The 18,597-nt window shown below is 36.2% G+C and overlaps 1 protein-coding gene across 1 annotated transcript in view; it reads left to right on the top strand.

Moving 5' to 3' along the window:
• The window catches only part of CYTH3 (cytohesin 3), a 52,797-nt gene that overhangs the window by 26,707 nt on the left and 7,493 nt on the right, over window positions 1-18,597 (top strand). Inside the window, exons 2-9 of the mRNA XM_064520251.1 lie at window positions 765-847; window positions 1,524-1,588; window positions 2,003-2,069; window positions 6,145-6,263; window positions 9,379-9,459; window positions 11,456-11,568; window positions 13,520-13,668; window positions 14,484-14,595. Of these exons, the coding sequence (XP_064376321.1) occupies window positions 765-847; window positions 1,524-1,588; window positions 2,003-2,069; window positions 6,145-6,263; window positions 9,379-9,459; window positions 11,456-11,568; window positions 13,520-13,668; window positions 14,484-14,595 (789 nt within the window). The remainder of the gene's footprint in view (window positions 1-764; window positions 848-1,523; window positions 1,589-2,002; window positions 2,070-6,144; window positions 6,264-9,378; window positions 9,460-11,455; window positions 11,569-13,519; window positions 13,669-14,483; window positions 14,596-18,597) is intronic.

Genomic DNA, 18,597 nt, shown 5'->3' with positions numbered 1-18,597 from the left:
GCCATAGCCATGTACAGAAATACGTTTGCATCTTCAATAGCAAGTATTTTTTTATCAACAGGGTGACATATTTGTTTTAGCATAGCCAAGAAGATATCTACAATTGACCTAAATACATCAGACTTATTTAAATGAAATTATACAAAAATATAAGCTCATGAGATACTGTGTTAAACAACTGATTGCAACTGTTTATTTGTAATGAATAAAGATGTCTGTCCTACTGATGGAAAGTAATTGCTGTTAAAGATGTTAGTGGTATTGTATTTATCTGCTGCACAAAGCAATCAAATAAAAGGGTACTCCTGAAAATGTGCTGTTGTCTGAAATCAGTACCAGGATACACATCTTTGTAATGAGCTTTATGTAACTTTGTTTTTTTTCCTGAAAAGATAATTGGGTGAATATATTTTGAATCATAATTAATTTACATGAAGAATTTTGGTCTGTTACTGAAACAATTGGAATGATACCAGACATGAATTTGGCAGTTTAACTGTAGAGCCAAATCTTATGACCCATTGTATGATGACAAGTTCCCTTAAATTGTCTGGCTTTCGTATGTCTGGCTAACTTTATGATTTCTACAGTAGAATTTCAATAAGTTGCATATTCCCCCCCCCCCCCCCCCCCCGAGTAATCTTGGCTAAGAAAATGCTAGGAAGTTTATTGTAAGCTTGCTTTTCTTAATTGACATAATCCAATATTCTGTTATAAAGTGTGTTTGCAAATGCTGAAAGACAATACGTTTTGCTGTATTTCAGTGCCCGATGACCTCTCCATAGAAGAAAGAGAGGAACTTTTAAATATTCGTCGCAGGAAAAAAGAACTGATTGATGATATTGAGGTAATTGATTTATTTGTGAAGATCCTAGAGGCCTGCTTCAGTAGATTAAGTTACAGTACACTGCAACATTTCCCTCTACCTAGTTATGAACTACAAGTAATGTTTTCAAAGCATTTAAATGGCTTAACCTAAATCTTCAGTAGGATCAATAGGGTTTATGCAGCATTTGTGTGTGTTTAAAAATGCTAATATCTGTATTTATGTAATATAGCATGTGCATATGTACACATTCTTGATTTGTATAATTAATAACATATACAGTAGATTTGTATAGAAGATAGCAATGAATGAGAAATTTGGGCAAAAAAAAAAATCTTGTATTGAAACTCATGAAAGAATGTGACATTGAAGGTAAGCAGTTGAATAATAAGTTTAAATCTACATTCAGAACAGACTCTGAAAGCAGCTTTTTGGAGGAGGATTCTTGGTCCTGATGTTCTGACCTGGGCACACACTGGGAGTTAAGATCTATGTGTTTAACAGTGATTCAGTGGTGATAAAATCTTTAAACTAAAAATCTAAGGGAGGTGCAAGATTCACTGCTTTTCTTCAGATGACTAGTAAATATTTTTTAAAAAAACAAACCCAAAACTAATTGATCATATTCATATATGCTAGCCAATTTCAAAAAGCGCTTTGATGTTGGTTAACTTACTTTACTTTCCTCTTTTGGCAGAGATTAAAATTTGAGATAGCTGAAGTTATGACAGAAATCGATAATCTGACTAGCGCAGAAGAAAGGTAAGTAATGCTAACAATATGGGTATGCTTCAGTAAGATGTTGGAACAGGTCTTTCAGGAACAGCAAACAAAAATAGCTTTATTATATTAAAGAAACATTTGGTCACCTTTTTTCAGTCTGTTATAGGGTCTTACCCCATTCAGGTGTGTCTTTCCTTTGGATAGGAAATGGTATGTTGGATAGAATGTGATACTTTCAGCTATTCTGTTGATAATGACACAGCTCTCTAAAGCTGTGATCACTTAAAATTGTGACATATTTTCCCCTTGTAAAAACTAAATGTCTCCCTTTCGTAACGGATATTACGAAAGTAGCCAAAGTACAAGTTAAAAGAGGTTAATCCAGGAACTGTTGTGTTGTATACAAGCAACTGGTAATCTTTTTGTTTCTTCCTTCTTTTTCTCCATATGTAGCAAAGCTACACAAAGAAATAAACAAATAGCTATGGGAAGAAAGAAATTCAACATGGATCCTAAGAAGGTAGAGTATTTTTTTTGCTTGTCAGTACTTGGGTTCCTGCTAGTATTGTGATTTATGGCAAATACAGACTGTTTTCTTTAAGAAAACATTTCTGATACTGTTAAATTCATATGCCTTATTTGTCTATCCTTTAACACACTAAGCAGGGGGTTAAATTAGGCATAATCATTTAGTCATTTGTCAGTCATGTATACTTTTTTCGCTCAAGCAGATTTTTTTTTGATAACAGAAAATATTTATCAACAATCAAATATTGAGCAAGCTTGCAGAAAGATTATTTGCACCTGATAGAGGTGTTCTATGTTGATACGCAAAATGTAATTTTAAAAATATTTTGAAGTTTGGTTACTAGTTAGGCCATACATATTGTATGCCCCTTTTTTCTGTTCTTTCAACATATCTATAATGTTTTTTGCTTTGTTCTCACATGGACTTTTATATTTGCATGTCTAAATTCTGTTTGTGAAAAATGCATGTATCTATATTTGAATGCTTATATATACACACATACACATATACATACCTACACCACTGGTACCCACCTGCAGGTATCAATTTCAAGAAGGCTAATATGTATTTAGCTGAACGGTAAAGTAGTTCATTTCCCTGCCGTACCTTTACTTTTCTTAATTGTGGTTTTACCTTGAGAAATCCGTGACCTTCTCATTCTCTTGTAGACTTCCTTCTGATACATTAAAAAGAAGTGTTCCATTGATATATTTGACTTTATTTCATAGATTTTTCCCTTTAACCTTTACTTTTCATTTTGCAGCTTTCTTGCTTTATGTTTTACTGCCTTCTGTTGTCTTCATTAGGATTCCCTTTTGAATTTTTGAAGGATCTTTAACAACTCTTTCAAAAATTTTTAATAAAGCTTTATTTTTCTGTGTTAATTCTTGACATGTTTTCTTTCCAGTCATATTGAATTCAGTTGTGTTTTGGTGGCTTTTCTGTAATGTTCCAAGTACATTTTTGGGGGGGCTATTTTCAGCTTACTGTAAACACTCAAGTGTTTTGTGATATGGAACTTTTTTTAAGCCATTGACCATACCTTTTATTTTTCTTCTCTGTTTTGGTGACTGTCTGACTTTGGTTCTTCTGAGGGCAGAATATCCTCAAATATCCTCCTGTTATGTTGTTCCCTCTAGCTCCTTTGCCTTGTAGAAGTTTGTGGTAAAAATCACAGAGTGATGTCAAATACTTGCATTGCAATGTTAGCTGGTTTCTATTGGTGGGCAAAATTATTTCTATAAATAGATGCTGTGGCCACATTGCTGCTGTAATATAATTTAAATGTGGTAAATAGACTTACAGTAGTAATTCCTTAATAATGTCTGTGAAACAGTGGTGGCCTGCAATAGCTGGCTGCTCTAAAGCTGGATCATATCTTTGTTAGCAGCTGCTACTTTGAATTACAGTCGGCTAAAATATATGTCCTTCTAACGTTGTTTGAGAGAATTAACTTGGGGTCATTGTGAAAAGGACATTTTTCTTTCCTAAATGGGAGAGAAGATGGTCTCCACAGTCAGGAATATGAACAAAATGGGATAACAATACATGCGTTGAATTCCCCAAATTATCTTCTTTAAAAATGAATGATTAAAAAGAGATCTAACTTGTTCTTATTGGCAAGAACATACAGAGCTAAAAAAACCCCTCCTCATTCAAAGTAGTTGTGTTTAATGTAGTTATGTGATGTAACATTGTGTAACTAGTTGTTTGCATTTGGATAGCTGGTGTGGAGAGAGATATAATGACAAAGTGTAAAATGCTTCAAGGATCCCTGTGCAGGGAACATGAAGTTGTGCTTGAAATTCACAGCGCTGGAAGCCAGTACTGTCTGGAAGTGAATTCTCTATGATAAAGATGGGATTTAAACAACAGTAACATTTCTAATTAAGTTACCGTAAAAACTATGAAATTCAAAGCATATTTCACTGCACTGACTCTCAGAAAATCTATGCAATATTTTAAGTGAATATTAAATATTGCTGTAAGCATGTATTTTGTGTGGGAGGTCAAACCAACACAGATATCTCCCATCTAATATCCGTCTACAGAAAAAATTTACACAGAGTCAAAAGATAGTGTAGGAGTAGAGGGTGTTTTGGCTAGCCTGTTTTACCGTTTATTCCAGACAGTACAGTTGTCCCAGACAAATTTCCTTTTCCTATCTATTTGCCTTGTGGTTCCTTAACGTTCTAAGAAGGAGGAAAAAAAAAAAGAAATTTAGTTTGTAGCATGATAAGGTGTCTGCTTCTGTGCAAAGAAATGTGTTTTTCCATGCAGCTAGTCATTTCCATCATCCGTTTCATTATATATCTTTATACTTTGAAAAAACTATTCTAGTCAATCTGCTTACATTAGACATGAGTAATGTGGTCCAGGTGTTGAACACGGCAACCTGCAACTGCTATTTCTGATGTTTGTTGGAAGGAACGTTTTCTGTCAGTTGATAGAGCTGAGAAAACTTTTTGAATAACTTACTGTTGGAAAAAAAGTTAAATTTCACTGTCAAATGAATTTTTTGGTGCGAGTGTTCAGTTATGAAGTAAATTTTGAAGTGATCATTTCTGAGGAAGGCTCAGCTATTTCTGCTTCACGATAACACTGATATTTTCTTTGCAACAACTTCATGTCTATTCTATAATGACATATAAGAGTATTAGGTTGCGAGAGTAAGAATGCCAGCCTGGCATTGAAATAAGTTTTCAGATGATGATAAAATTGTTTTGAGAAGATTATATTCTAGTTTTTTTTTTACAATTTTTTTTAATGCTTCAAGACTGGTAACATCACAGTTTGTTTTCTCTGCCAAAGTAGGTCAGAAAACTGACTTTTTTTGTCAGGCAGATGGTAATTATAAAAGAACAGAACGAACCGACCAGAAGGATAATTACTTTTTTGAGGGTTACAACAGGCCCTCATGTTTGCTGTGTCCAAAAATAATGGAAGTTTTCAAAGTTGGAATGAAATAAAAAATAAACATATTCCATTTGCAGAAAGTGAAAAATTTATCATTTCTAAAATTATCAAATGTTCTAATAGGAAAGATTTGGAATAACTTATTAAGCTTTTCTGTGAGTATTCTGAATCCAAGAAATTAATTTTGCTTATAGCTACCATTTCTGCTTTGTATTAGCATGCCCCTGACACTTTAGTGGAATCGGCAGGAATATTAACATCTTTGTTGGGGTATGGGGTGGAAGAAAAGGAAGACGTCTGTTCATGACCTGCTGAGTATTGGAATACCCTCCTTTCCATCCTTTTTAAAATCTTTTTATAACTCTTAGCCTCCTTTCTTTAGTGCTTTGCAGCAAGCTGTCTGGGCATCCCTAGGCCGTGCAAGTTGCAGGGTCAGTGATTCATGGCAGGGCAGGATTACAGGGGCTTGATCAAACACCCTCTGAATGATGGGGAAGCCTCTCCTCCTTGCTTCAGCAGAAGCTCCGTGGCAAAAGCTCGACTGGTTTCGGGGAGAGTCCTTTGCAAATAGCTCAGTTCAAGCACAGCCAGAAATCGGCGACAATCTCAGTGTCAGCAGTAACCATAGTCTCTTTAAACCAGTTTCAGTATCTTCAGCCACAACTTACTGCAAGTAGGGGCTTGATGTATTGGGTTGCTGATTGCAAATTATAACAGATGCTTAATTTTGTGTCATGGAGGTAATTAAGTTATTCCTGTATACCTCTTCATTATAAGATTTTAGATTATGGCTCAGCACACATTTGTGCAATAGGGTGAACAGACTAATTTGCACATTAACTCTAGAGAGCAATGTGAAATCATTATTCAATTAAAATAATATTTGTTATTTCTATAGTTGAGACATCTTAATTGCCACATAGTATTTCTAGCGTTAAAAATGCATTTTTTAAATCTATAAATTAATAGTGAATATTGCTTATGTAACTGAAAACATTCTTTTGTTTACTACTTTTTCTTAGTTTATAGACTGTATGTGGAATGTATGTCTGTGTCAATATATTTGTGCCAAATGTCATGAGCAATATTTATACAAATGTTTGTGGAAGAAAATGTAACGTTCCTTTTCCTCTGGATTTGCTCTTCCTAGGGAATACAGTTTCTGATAGAAAATGACCTCCTGCAGAACACTGCAGAAGACATAGCACAATTCCTATATAAAGGAGAAGGATTAAATAAAACGGTAATTGGAGATTACCTCGGTGAAAGGTAAATAAAAATATTTAAAATTTGTTTTTGTGTTTACAAAATACACCTAGGGATTTTTGAAAGTTACCCTCCCCTTCAAAGTATGCCTTTATCCTTGCTAAGTGAACAGTTTACTTGATTCTCTGGGATGGCAGTATACAGTAACCTTGGCATCTCCTCCTCTTCTGGTAGAAACCCATGATAAATCCAGCAAAGTTACCCTCTCCTCCTCCGTTTCAGGAGCTGGCTAGCACTCGGAGATCTATAAAAGCTATATTGGGAAGTGAAACTACTACCCTGTTATGATAGTTTTTGTTTCTGTTTGGTAGTTGTTTGTTTTAAATGGATACATTGTGGAATAATTTATTGTTTAATTCACTGTAACTTGCTGTTTTGAGAAAATACACTTAAATTTGGCTATAGCGAAGAATTTAATACCAAAAGCTTTTGGAATGTCCAAGAGTTGTATTACAATGTTTCCGGTAGCTCCTGATGCTCTGTCCAGACAAGGAGTGCCTTACAAGTGCTCATAATCAGAGAGTAAATAAATTACTTAATAAAATTGGTAGCACTGTGGAGGTGGTTGTAAGCAGGTATAGTGTTGCCTTCTTCCCTGCACACACATTTCCCGTAATGTTCCTGGGCAGTAGGTAGGCATCTCGCAGGGCAGCCGCACCGTACCTTTATCAGTTCTAGTGCAATTTTCCTTCCGTGGCTGTGCAGCTCAGGAGCTGATCTTGAAAACGGCTGTGGAAAGCGACAGAAGTGAAGAGTGAGTTGGAGTACGTGTGTATACATGCTTGTACGTGTTCAGGTTCGGATGCCAGTTGTGGAGGTTTAAAGCTGACTCATTTAGGATCCACTCCTGTAGTGATATGTTCTGGTAGCTCCCTTTTGAGACATCCATAATCTGCTTACAGGATCAGGGGCTTAATTTGTGCACAGCAATTTTCTCCTGAAATTGATACGTTTAATGAAAGTTTTCACTGTAATGTGTATATTTTGAAAATATATTTTCACTGTAAAGTTTCTCTACCATATACGTAGACATTTCAACAATTTTTATATGAAGCATTATGAAGTTTCTCTTGAATATTTGGGCTAACAGTACTGTACAATTACTTATGAATAGCTATATATTAATGTTCATACTTATGAAACTGTAAGAGAGCTTGTATAAAGCTGTCTCTGCTCATTTTTAAGAGAGCTGCATTATGTCATGGTATTGTGTCCTGAAATAATTCCAGTTTTTCTAGCCCTAACCCTCCAACCCCTTTATTCATGCAGAAAGAGGTCTTATCATACATCCAGTCCCACTGGAGTTATCATGAATAGTCATGTCACTATTTATAGGTTCACATTTAAAATTCAAAAATTTGTTGCTAGTTCTTCTGCATTCCAGACTGGACAGGACTGTGCTCTTCATCCACACTCTGAAAGCGAAACTTGAATATCTCCCTTTTATCAGTTCAAAAGTAAACTGAAAATACAGGGCAACCTTTGGTAATATTGATTAGGTATACTGATAAATATGCAATTCAATGATGTCTCTCCGATTTTTTTTTTCCCCCAAGACTTAACTACAGGCAAATATAGAGACTAGCACTGAATAGCAAATTCGACCTGGGGAATTTCCTATAAATCTATCAAGTGGGTGATAAAATCTTGGGAGAAGTGAGAAAATGAACATACTGCTGCTATTCTGCCACAAGACAGAAGCAGCGTATCCATTTTAAGGAGCAGTTGAAGTAAAAAAGGAATTTAAGATTTTTTTTGTTTGTTTTAAAAGAAGCTTTTTTTCAATGTATCTAGTCACTTCCATTGTTTTTGTTTTTTTTTTTCATTTCTATAAGTGATGCAATATTAATATAGTAATGGGAAAGCAAATAGTTTTTTTTTTTGCCTACTTTTTTGTATTAAAATAATATGAAATAGCAAGGGAGGTACAGCTGAAGAGACAGGGCAATTTGGTTTTCAGGAATGTACACAGATACATTTTAAATTACTAGATTATACTAATATATAGTATTACAGCACTCTGTAAATTAGGAAAAACTGAATGGCAAAATGAAACAAGAGAGTACATAAAAAAGTACAATAAATAAAAGATGAATTATGTCTTATAAAAGATTAAAGAGTTCTTCAGACGTGGATAATTCTTCGCTTAAAAATAAGTGGCTTTCTAGACCTTTTGTGGTATTTGGGCTTCAGTCTTTGGAGCTGTGCCCAGCACAAGTATCACCATTAATCCAGCCTACATTAAAACCTAAAAAAGCAAAAATTGGAAAAAAAGGCTAACGTTTGTTCTGAATTACTGCAGTTTTATGCACAAGTAAGCAAGATCAATATTTGGTTTATAGTAACAAAGTACCCCTATTGAGTGCTGTGTTTAGTTACACTGTTATGATAGGTTATTTCACTGCATTGAAAAATAGTCACACAACTAAACTGTGCATTACTAAATTTCATGAGTGTTGCTTTTCGCTTCACAGAGCTCATGTGTTTTTTCTGTAAAAAATATGGGGACATCCTAATGAATGAGTGGTTGGTTGTGAAATATTTCCGTGTGGATGTTACAGGTTGGTTACACGGAGTTAGTCAGTAATGCAGGAGATAATTTGTGGTGGATGCATAGCTGCCTGCTTTTGGGTGGAGGCTGATACGCAGCATTCTGTTTTGGTGATGTGTTTAAAGTACTCCCTAAGGATTATAAACCTTTTATGCAGATGAACTCGTTGATGGTGCAGACTAAATCCGTCTGCATCCAAATCCTTTTGGGTTCATTAATATTTAAATATTAGTTTTGCATTTAAACACCTTTGTGTCAGACAAAGTGTACTTTGACTCATGCTTTATATAGTAATTTAAAAGATAGGTGAGAGGAGGCCCAGTCAAAACATACTCTGCTGTTAGTAAACTTCTGTTTTAACAATGTCCATTGCAAAAATGGGCAAAACATTTGCATTAAATCTTAAAAAAAAAAAAAAAAAAAAAAAAAAGACCAAACCCACAAATGTGTGAAATATATCTGGTGATTTGATTCGATCAGTATTACTGAGTATTTGCTTGCTTGTTCTCAGGACAAAAAAATGGAGATAACAAAAAACCTGTCTGTTTCCATTTCTGTCTTTCATAGAGATGAATTTAATATTAAAGTTCTTCAGGCTTTTGTTGAACTCCATGAGTTCGCTGATCTCAATCTTGTACAAGCCTTAAGGTGGGTAAAATCTTTCTTTTTTTTTTTGACTTAAGCTGCCTTTATCATATTGCACGTTTGTATGAGTCACGGTGCTGACTTACTCATCATAAAGCTGATCTATAGCTCAGCATGATTATATGCTTTACTGTGCAAGTTAGCAGAGAAGACTCTGTGTTAATCTTTTCCAGTTGTTTTCATGTATGTGCCCTTGGAAGTGAAAACTAATTATTTTAGACAAATACAGGCAACTAAAATGTAGCCAGGGCACTTCAGTGTGCCTGCCAAACGTGGATATTTGAAGATCCATTTTATAGCTTAAGGTAGAGATAGGATTAAAAACGAACAAAACCCAAAGCCAAACAAATCATTTTCTTTGCTGCTCTCTCCTTTCTCCTCTCTTCCTGCCTCAACTTGTTCCTTCTGAGAGAAAAAAGTCCAGCTCACTGTGATCAGTGACTACGTTCAGTTGCAAAGAGCTGAACTCCAGAACGAGTAATTTCCTTCCGCTTTCCTCATCGTTTCCCTCTTTTCACCTAAAAAGTTTGGTATCTTAGTATACCTTTATCCTTGCTAAGTGAACAGTCTGCTTGATTGGCTGGGATGACAGTATACAGTGACCTTGGCATCTCCTCTTCTCCTGGTAGAAATCCATGATAAATCCAGCAAATTCAGTAGGTTTAGAGAGTTCTGCCGCTTTCATTGCCGCAAGCGGCTCCCTCCTGACACCAGGGAGATGGAAGTGCTCGTGCGAGCTGCGTCTCCAGCGCCGTGCCTCGAGACGTGCAGTCCAACAGCTTTGCTGTGGCGGAGCTACGGGGTGGTGGTAACTTGCGCGGCCCGAGGCTTCAGCTAGGGAAGCCTTTCCCTCTGGCTCCTGAAGCTTGCCTGGGATGCTTCGTTTTCCTACCTCCTTTACCCACTTTAACATTAGGCTTGACTTTATTCTTCCTTAGCAGCCGCTACTGTTAAATGTTTGTATTTTGGTAGCTTACCAAATTCCTGTTCTGGATTGGGACCTCGCACAAGGCAAGTAAAAGAGACAAACAAAAGAAGGCCTGTGGCAAGTTGATAGTGTCCTAAAATGAAAACTGATGAGGACAGGAGTAAATGGTTATTTTATTGGCACCCTGTGTGCAGAGAAATGGGGATCTTATTTTGCATGGCAGAGCATGTAACTTTGCTGTTTCGGATTCTGTTTTAATTTAGGTAATTCTCTTGCTAAAAAAGAAAAGAATAAGTGATTCTAGCTTATTCTAGCATTTTAGCTTTTTAGCTCCACAGTGTGCCAGAAAGTAGATTTAAGACATTTGTCCTGTATGCATTCCAGTGTACTTCTATGCAGAAATAGTAACCTGTGAAAGCCAAACCTCCTTTTTCAGTTCATGTTGCTAAACAGGAGCAAGGATCTTCTGCATAAACTAGAAAATTACTGAAATTATATCATAGGTCTTTCTTTTTAAGATCTGGGCAGAGTTTAGTGTAGGATGAACATATACTAGACAGGCAGAGCTTCTCTCAAAGCACTTTTTTTATGTTCAAGGAGTTCAAGTAATGTTGCTGTTTTTGTCTTCCTTGCTTCTATCCCCCACCTAAAACATTTTATGTAATGTTATCTTTTTACATTGTAAGTAAACTCTAGCAAAGTGTATGTTACTTTGAGTAGCTAGGAAGCCCTGGTAGTATTGAATTGTTTGTTTCCCCCTGTCATTATCATGAACAAAATGGGATGCATACAGAAGATTGTTTTCTAATATGGAAAGAAAGAGAGAGCCTCTGAATTCGAACGAACGTATTATCTTGCCTGATAGCACGCAGTGTTGCTGGCTGAGTTACTGGGCTAGCCATCTGTGCATGTTGCTTTATGATAGCTCCTGACTTGTGTTTTGAGAGATTGAGAACATATTTTTAAGACATTTTATATACATGTTGTTGATTTCTGTTTCTGATTATTAGCAATATATACTTAGTATATAAATATTGGAATGAGTCTAACAATTATTCTTCCCTTCTGTAGGCAGTTTCTGTGGAGCTTCAGGCTCCCAGGGGAGGCTCAAAAAATTGACCGGATGATGGAAGCTTTTGCTTCACGCTACTGTCTTTGTAACCCAGGAGTCTTTCAGTCTACAGGTTAGTCACAAAAAGCAAAAGCAGTTCTTATTTTTTTTTATATATACATATGCACACACACGCAGATTTTTTTTTTTTTTGGTCAGATTATATATCTTGTATATCTGGTGCAAGGAGAAGATGACCATTTTGGAAGTTCAGGATAAAATATGTGAAATGAGAAATAAGAAATTTCTAAGAACTGAGAAAATGCAACTGTCCAGTCCTACACTTTATTTTTCAGGAGGTGCAAGTTTATGTTCAGAATGCCTTTCCAGTTTTTTAAACTTTACTATATATCTAAGCCAATTGCATAGAACACGTCTGAGAAATATCACTGTAGATTTTTGGCTAGAATTTGGAAGAGTAAGATTCTAGTGTTGGACATCTTGCTACATCCCAGTAACATGGGATATTTCTAAGGAGCAGTTCCAGTGGTAGCCCAAGAAGATCTTGACCCTTTGACATTTTTCAGAATATTGTCTGTTATGTGTGCTGCAAGAAATGTAAAAGGAAAAGCCAATCAAAAGTAATACATGGTTGATGTTGGACAAACTGGGAAAGTTGGGAAGAATAACCAGACGGGAAACATGAATGCTTTAAAACAGGCATGCAGACCAGCAGCATTGGCAGGGCAACCTGTAGGAAGAAGGTTTGTTTGAAGATATTTAATGGTGTACAGACTTGGGCTTACAGGTGGAAGGGACCAATAGGTTGGGAAGTCTCTTCTGTCAATCATAAGCACTTTACATGTAATTATCTCTGTATCAAATCCAGTTAATATGTGACTGTAGTATATTACCTAGAAAGTCATCCTTTTTTTTTTTTATGCAGACTCTATCATTTCTTTACCGCTCTGCTCAGCAGTAAATTATCTCAGTTAGAAATGCGCCTCAGTTTTCCATTGAATTACTTGTTTTAAAATTACCCAGGTCATAAAAAGCAAATAAAACTTTGTGATACTGCATAGAATGTTGTGGCATAGGATACTTTTAAGATTTCATCTGTAAGTGGTGCTCTGCGGTGTTTAATAATCAAACTGACACCTTTAATGTCATTAAAGTTCCTAATTCAGAAGAGTTGAAGCCTGTTGGTCTGCTTAGCTATATACACACATAGCTTACTGTTGATCACTTTAATTAGAGGAACAAATAGGCCAAGAAAAGGATAACATACAACAGATCTGCCACAGCTGGAAGGGAGAATAGTTATTGAAAACAGAACGCTGAAGTTGCAAACATGTTTTTCCCCTACATAGTACAGAGATTTTTATCCTGCTTTCCCTTACCCAGGGTCTTGTACTTGAATTCTCAATTCTGAGAGAATCTACTAAACCGTAGCAAGAGGCATGAGAAGATCTCTTTTGTCATCCTTTGGTATTAACCAGCTAGCCACCTCATATAGGCCAAGAGGTTATGAGCCAATGTCATTTTCTGTCTTTTTAAATGCAGTTTAAATACTATTTTGAAGAGACTTTTCTTTCTCTGGATGATTCTGATAAAGCTTTTGAGGTGCTTTGAGTAGGAGTCTAACCATCCAAGTCTATTATAGGATCTACCAAGTTTGTTATAGGGTCGAGGTAGAATGTCTGTGTGCAGAAAACATAAATGACAGCTCTCTTAAATTTTGGCCAAGAACATTTCAGCATTTCAAGTGAAGTGTTGATTCAGAGCGATAGCAATTATTTGAAAGAGTTTAAAAAGCTTTTGCGTTTTCTTTTTGTATTGTTTTTTCCACTGGCTTTTGATTTGGATTGTTAGATGTTTTTTCTTCTTAGACTTATGTCTATAGTTCAGAGAAACATTTCAGGCTTTGCTTTCATGTATAATATTTGGGGGTTTTTTTGATTACCCGTCTCTCTTTCTTTATCAGTCAGGATAAGGTACATATTTGTTTCACAGGTTTCTGCAGTACCGCAGTACACAGAAGGATAAATCTTCTTTTTAATGATTCTTCTCAAATCTTATTTCAGATACATGCTATGTGCTATCATTTGCGATCATTATGCTAAACACCAGTCTGCACAACCACAATGTAAGAGATAAACCAACAGTAGAGAGATTTATTTCTATGAATCGTGGAATTAATGAAGGCGGAGACCTTCCAGAAGAGTTGCTACGGGTAAGTTGGATTGGGCAAGAAAAGGCATTGCTTTGTATTTTTAGTGGGAAACTTAGAAGCATATATAACAGTTCTCAAACTAATTTGTCAAGGGAAGTGAGAAGATCATTTTCTGGCGTGCATAACCATCCGAATAAGTGAAAGAAGCGCTTTGTGGTATTTGCAGCTTCTTTGATTTAATTCTCTCCTTATTCAGTGTTGCACGGAGCAGAGGAGAGTCTATGTATCTCTTAGTTTTGCTTATGGCAAAATTTTCATGGAACTGGCTTCTTATGAAAAAGGTAGTATCTCTGGCTAAGTCAGAGAAAGCAGGGGAAAAAATAGTAGAAATCATTGTGTGTCATTATTTAATTTCTCTCTCTTCCATGAATTTGTGGAAATTTTTCTCCTGTCCCTTGAAATATCAGTAAAAATATTTCTCTCTCTATATACAATATATCTATCTATAACACTGTGATAGTCTAAAGTATTTTCCAAGAACCCAGATTTGTTTGACAACACTTGTACTAATTGAGAACTGTGTGAGAAACTGAAACCTTTGAAATATTGACACCAGATTTGGAGAAAGAGGCGTCTTTGCTGAGAAGTGCATATAAAAACTGTAAAAAGAGACACTTGTTTATAGATAAAATAATTTGAAAGTAAACTTACTCAAAGGAGTAAACAATGATTGGGAAGAGATGGTACAAAATTATATGGATGATATTTCCTATAGTTTTTACATAAACCACCTGAGAAGCAGTAGGATATCCAGGATGCATTGCTGATAGACACTTGTTAATGAGGTCTTTTTCCTCTTTTTTTTATTCTTCTAGAATTTATATGAAAGTATTAAGAATGAGCCGTTTAAAATTCCAGAAGATGATGGAAATGATCTAACGCATACCTTTTTTAATCCAGATAGAGAAGGTTGGCTGCTGAAATTAGGTTAGTTATATGGGCAGTTTTGCTGCTGTATGTTTTGTTCGTTTGTAGCATGTATGCTGCTTCCCTGTCTGACTGCTTTGTTGTAAATCTAATAGGATTAACCTTGTAATTTATATTTTAAAATGTACAAACTAATAATAAGTAATTTCTTTCACGACTGTAGGTTGTTGTTTCTTATGTTACGTCTTCAAATTAGCAATCTTACAGACTTTGGAGTGGAGTTTTGTTTCTGATGCTTGAGAAATGAATACTCAGCAACAGAAAGGAAACTCCATGCGGTATTTACCGCGTGCTGTGACTGATAAATAACAACCAAGGCTCCATAAAGTCATTTCAGAAAACTGTGTGATATTTCAACTCAGTTTTCTGTATACAAAAAAGGATTTCTGTTCAACTAGTTATTTTTGTATGTCTTTATTTTTCCATATTATTTGTGAGTTTCTCTTGGTTTGGTTTTGGCTATGATTTTTTAATGAGTGGTTTAAATGTGCCTTCTTGTTTTCCTTATGGCCTATGACCTATCACCTTTCTGTTCTGTGACTGGCTGTCTCTGCTTATTCTGCATTAGGAGGTACGTATCTGATTGCTTTCCAGTCCCCTCTTGTTCTGTTGCTCATTCTTTTATTTTCTTCCTCCTTCTTCCTGTTTTCTTTTTCTTTGATTTTTTTTTTAAATCAAATTTATTGTAGCATTTTACTTTTTCACTCAGTGTCACTAACAGTATCATCAGTGGTACCGTCTCTACAAAAGACTGGCCTCTCACTCTTTAACTCACATGCAAGTATTTTCTGCAAAAGAAGAAAGTGTTTGTTTGTAGAACAGAAAAATAAAGGTGACTTTGTCAGCATACTTTTCACATTCATTGAAGATCATAACAAGGGGCGAGTAATTTCTGCTGAGAGTAGAACAGTTGTCTTATTCTTGCAATGACGGTCCAGAGCATATTTTGATACTTGTACATAAAACTTGTTAGTAAGTTGAAAGACTGATTACAGTTGAACTATGCATATATGAAGTCATTCTTTTTCTTATTTTCCTTTTTAAATATGTATTTAGCTTATTTTAATAGAATCTAAAATGAGCACCAAGTTTAGGGTTGCTGGAACCTTTGGTATTTACAGCCTTCTGGCACGGCAAGATGCTAGATATTCTACCTTCACTTGTGTAAAGACTCCTTTACAGTTGATGGGCTTTTTTTTTACTATATAAAATGGTCTCTGAAATTTTAAAATAACCTTCAGTACACGTTCCATTAGAACCAGTTGTTGTCAACTTCAAAGTGTAACCGCGTTGTAAAGTAGTGGGAACTTTGCCCTTCGTCTCTGGCACATGAGGTCAATAAAAATGATCTTTCATTGCATACAGTGTAAAGAAGACGTTACGCTGAAAACCCCACAGTACAGGTACACGTGAAAGCGCGTGGCGTTGCGCACGAAACTCCCACAGCGTCAGGGCTATTGCAATAAGGAAGTGCAACATGTCCGGAATCCTCCTGTGAATCAGGCTGCAAATATGTGAAGCTGCTCTGCCTTGAGGACTGAGTTTTCTTAGTAGACACAGACTGGTACAGACAAATATGTTTTGCTAGTTTAGATGCAATGACCAGAAATAAACCTGGTGGGTTTTTTTTTCCTTTCTTTTCTCTCCCTTGAGTTTTCTAGTTGCTAGGAGGCTTAAGCTCAGTATTAGTATGTTAGAGAGTGCTGTCTTGATCCACCTTGTTCCCAGTGGTACAGCCTTTCCGTTGGGAAACAATTATTCTGAAAGCGGCAGGGCTTTCTTTAAGTGCAGGAAAATGTGGATATTAAAAGTTCCAGTATTGCTGAAAAGCTAAGGAGTTTCTATTCCTGCATAAGACTTTAAGTGATCAGTTGTATTAATACTTGCTTGAATGTTGAAATAGGAAGTTATATATAAAACTATAAATACAACTAAAACAACCACTCAACCCTGAATATTTCAAGATAGTATTTTGTTTTTGGTGTTTCTTAGTCATTTCTTCCCTTTGGCTTCCCATTGCCCTCTATTTTGTATTACTGCTCACTTTATTGATTGCTCTGTAGGCTGGACTTTTTCAATATTGTGGAACTTTCATATATTGTAAAATTCACCCGTCCTAAAGACTTTCCCATCTATCACCATGCATTGTCAAATTGTCTTGGAGGACTCGTGGGTGCAAAATCTTGCTTTTGTGAAGTTTGCTGCTTTGAATCCTTCAGAGGTGACTTGGTGCAAGTCAGGCTTGCAAAGCCCAAGTGCCAAAACTGGCAGCCATACAAAAATTCTGGTTTTATCTATCTAGATTCAGTGAATGCATTTATATAGATGTCTCTGTCTTCATCTCAGTAAACCTGAATTAGCATTCAGTTTTACATCTTTTAAAGCATGGTATAATGAAAATTAATGCTGTAAGTAAAAACATTAAGGTTGCTGACAGCTAACGAATCCTCATTTACATCAGCTCAAGACATTATTAGCTTTTGGCTTTTTCTGCATTGTAATTATTAGTGTTGTTGGTACCGTGACATTTCGTACCAGCCACCGTAAGGACTGAAGTTTTGGACTAAGTGCTCCATGTCCTAATGCCTCAGAAACAATCATTTTGCAGAAGGAGGCGTTTGCTTGTCTAAAACAGCTTCTCTTGGCAAGTGCCTTGGTTGGTGTAATATTTCCTTCTAGCTAGAGGGAAACTGTGACGCTATTCTACTGAACCGGAGAGGAAATGATTCAAGCTAGACACATGATTGTGTCAGTTTTTTTTTTTTTTCCGCCAGTCAGGCGGTTGCTCTGAGTGTAGAGATTTGCTTCCAGGCCTGTTCTCTCAGTGGTGCTTATTCCAAGTCATCGGTCCTTGAGAGGACGTCGTTTCCGCTCCCCAATGCGGGACAAAAGAGCAGCGGTCGATGATGGGGAACCTGACGTGTGCTTTCCTCTGCCTGTCTAGGTCTCTTGGTAGCTGATGCTGTTCTAGCTTGGAGCAGTTAATGCAGTTAAGACAAGCTTCTCTTGCAAAGAAACCTAAACTTTGATCTAATCATCCATGCTAACTGCATATGTGTGCAGCTTGAGTCGTTCCACCCAGTGGTATCTAAACGAACTGAGAAGAGAAAGCGTTCTCGATGTCTCTCTCCTTATTGTTTTCCTGTTCTTCTAAAACTTCACTGTAAACGTGCTGAAGATTTGGGTAGGATTGTCTACCTTTTGGCTCCTAGTTGCGTTGCTAGTTTTAAGACTCTTCTTACTGGAGTCCTTTCCAGTTCTTTTTTGCCTTTAATAAGCCTTTCTTTTACTTTGTTCTCTAGTTTGTACTTTGTCAAGAGTTGGAAAAAAAATGCCTATAATTGGGCTACATAGCTGAAGAAGATTTATATTGCCCTTTCCATAAGTTTTCCCTTTTTGTGACTTTTCCTTACAGTTTCTTTGTATTTCCACCTACCAATGTTATGCTTCTTTATTTTGTTGAGATGTCCTTTTGTTTTAATTAATTAGCTGGATTATGAGAAATACATCATGTACATCTCTCTTCATTTCTGTAAATGCATATGGGTTCATATTCTGACTTTTCCCAATCCTCTTCTGATAACTTAATTCCTTTAAATTTTAATCTTGAAAAGATTGACAGCCGGAATAGGATATGGAGCCCAGTTCCAAACCCTTTGTCATTATTTTGTGATCCTACCGTGTTCTTGGCCAAGGAAAAGAGTGTTTTGCTGTTGCTAGGTCTTACTCGTTAATCTTAAATGCAGTTTTTATGGCCCCCAAAGTCCTGTCAGCCAGCTTCTTGCTTTGTAACCCATTGTCAAGGCATATTAAGTGCACGTTACGTGGTAGGTGCTGTTGACCCCTGCAAGCTTGCTGAGTCCAGAACACCTTTTAAGCTTTATTAGAGTTTTTGTGCTGTTGACAGCTACAACTAAGTAATGTGTGTATTTGGGTGAGGGTATAGAGATTTATGTATGAGAAAATTCCTTATCATGCCAACCCTCCCCCACTACTCTTCCC

The sequence above is a fragment of the Dromaius novaehollandiae genome, chromosome 14, assembly GCF_036370855.1.
Source record: "Dromaius novaehollandiae isolate bDroNov1 chromosome 14, bDroNov1.hap1, whole genome shotgun sequence".
NCBI classification, from domain to species: Eukaryota; Metazoa; Chordata; class Aves; order Casuariiformes; family Dromaiidae; genus Dromaius; species Dromaius novaehollandiae.
Note: the sequence above shows the minus strand (reverse complement) of the source record. Positions and strands in the feature narration are given on the sequence as shown.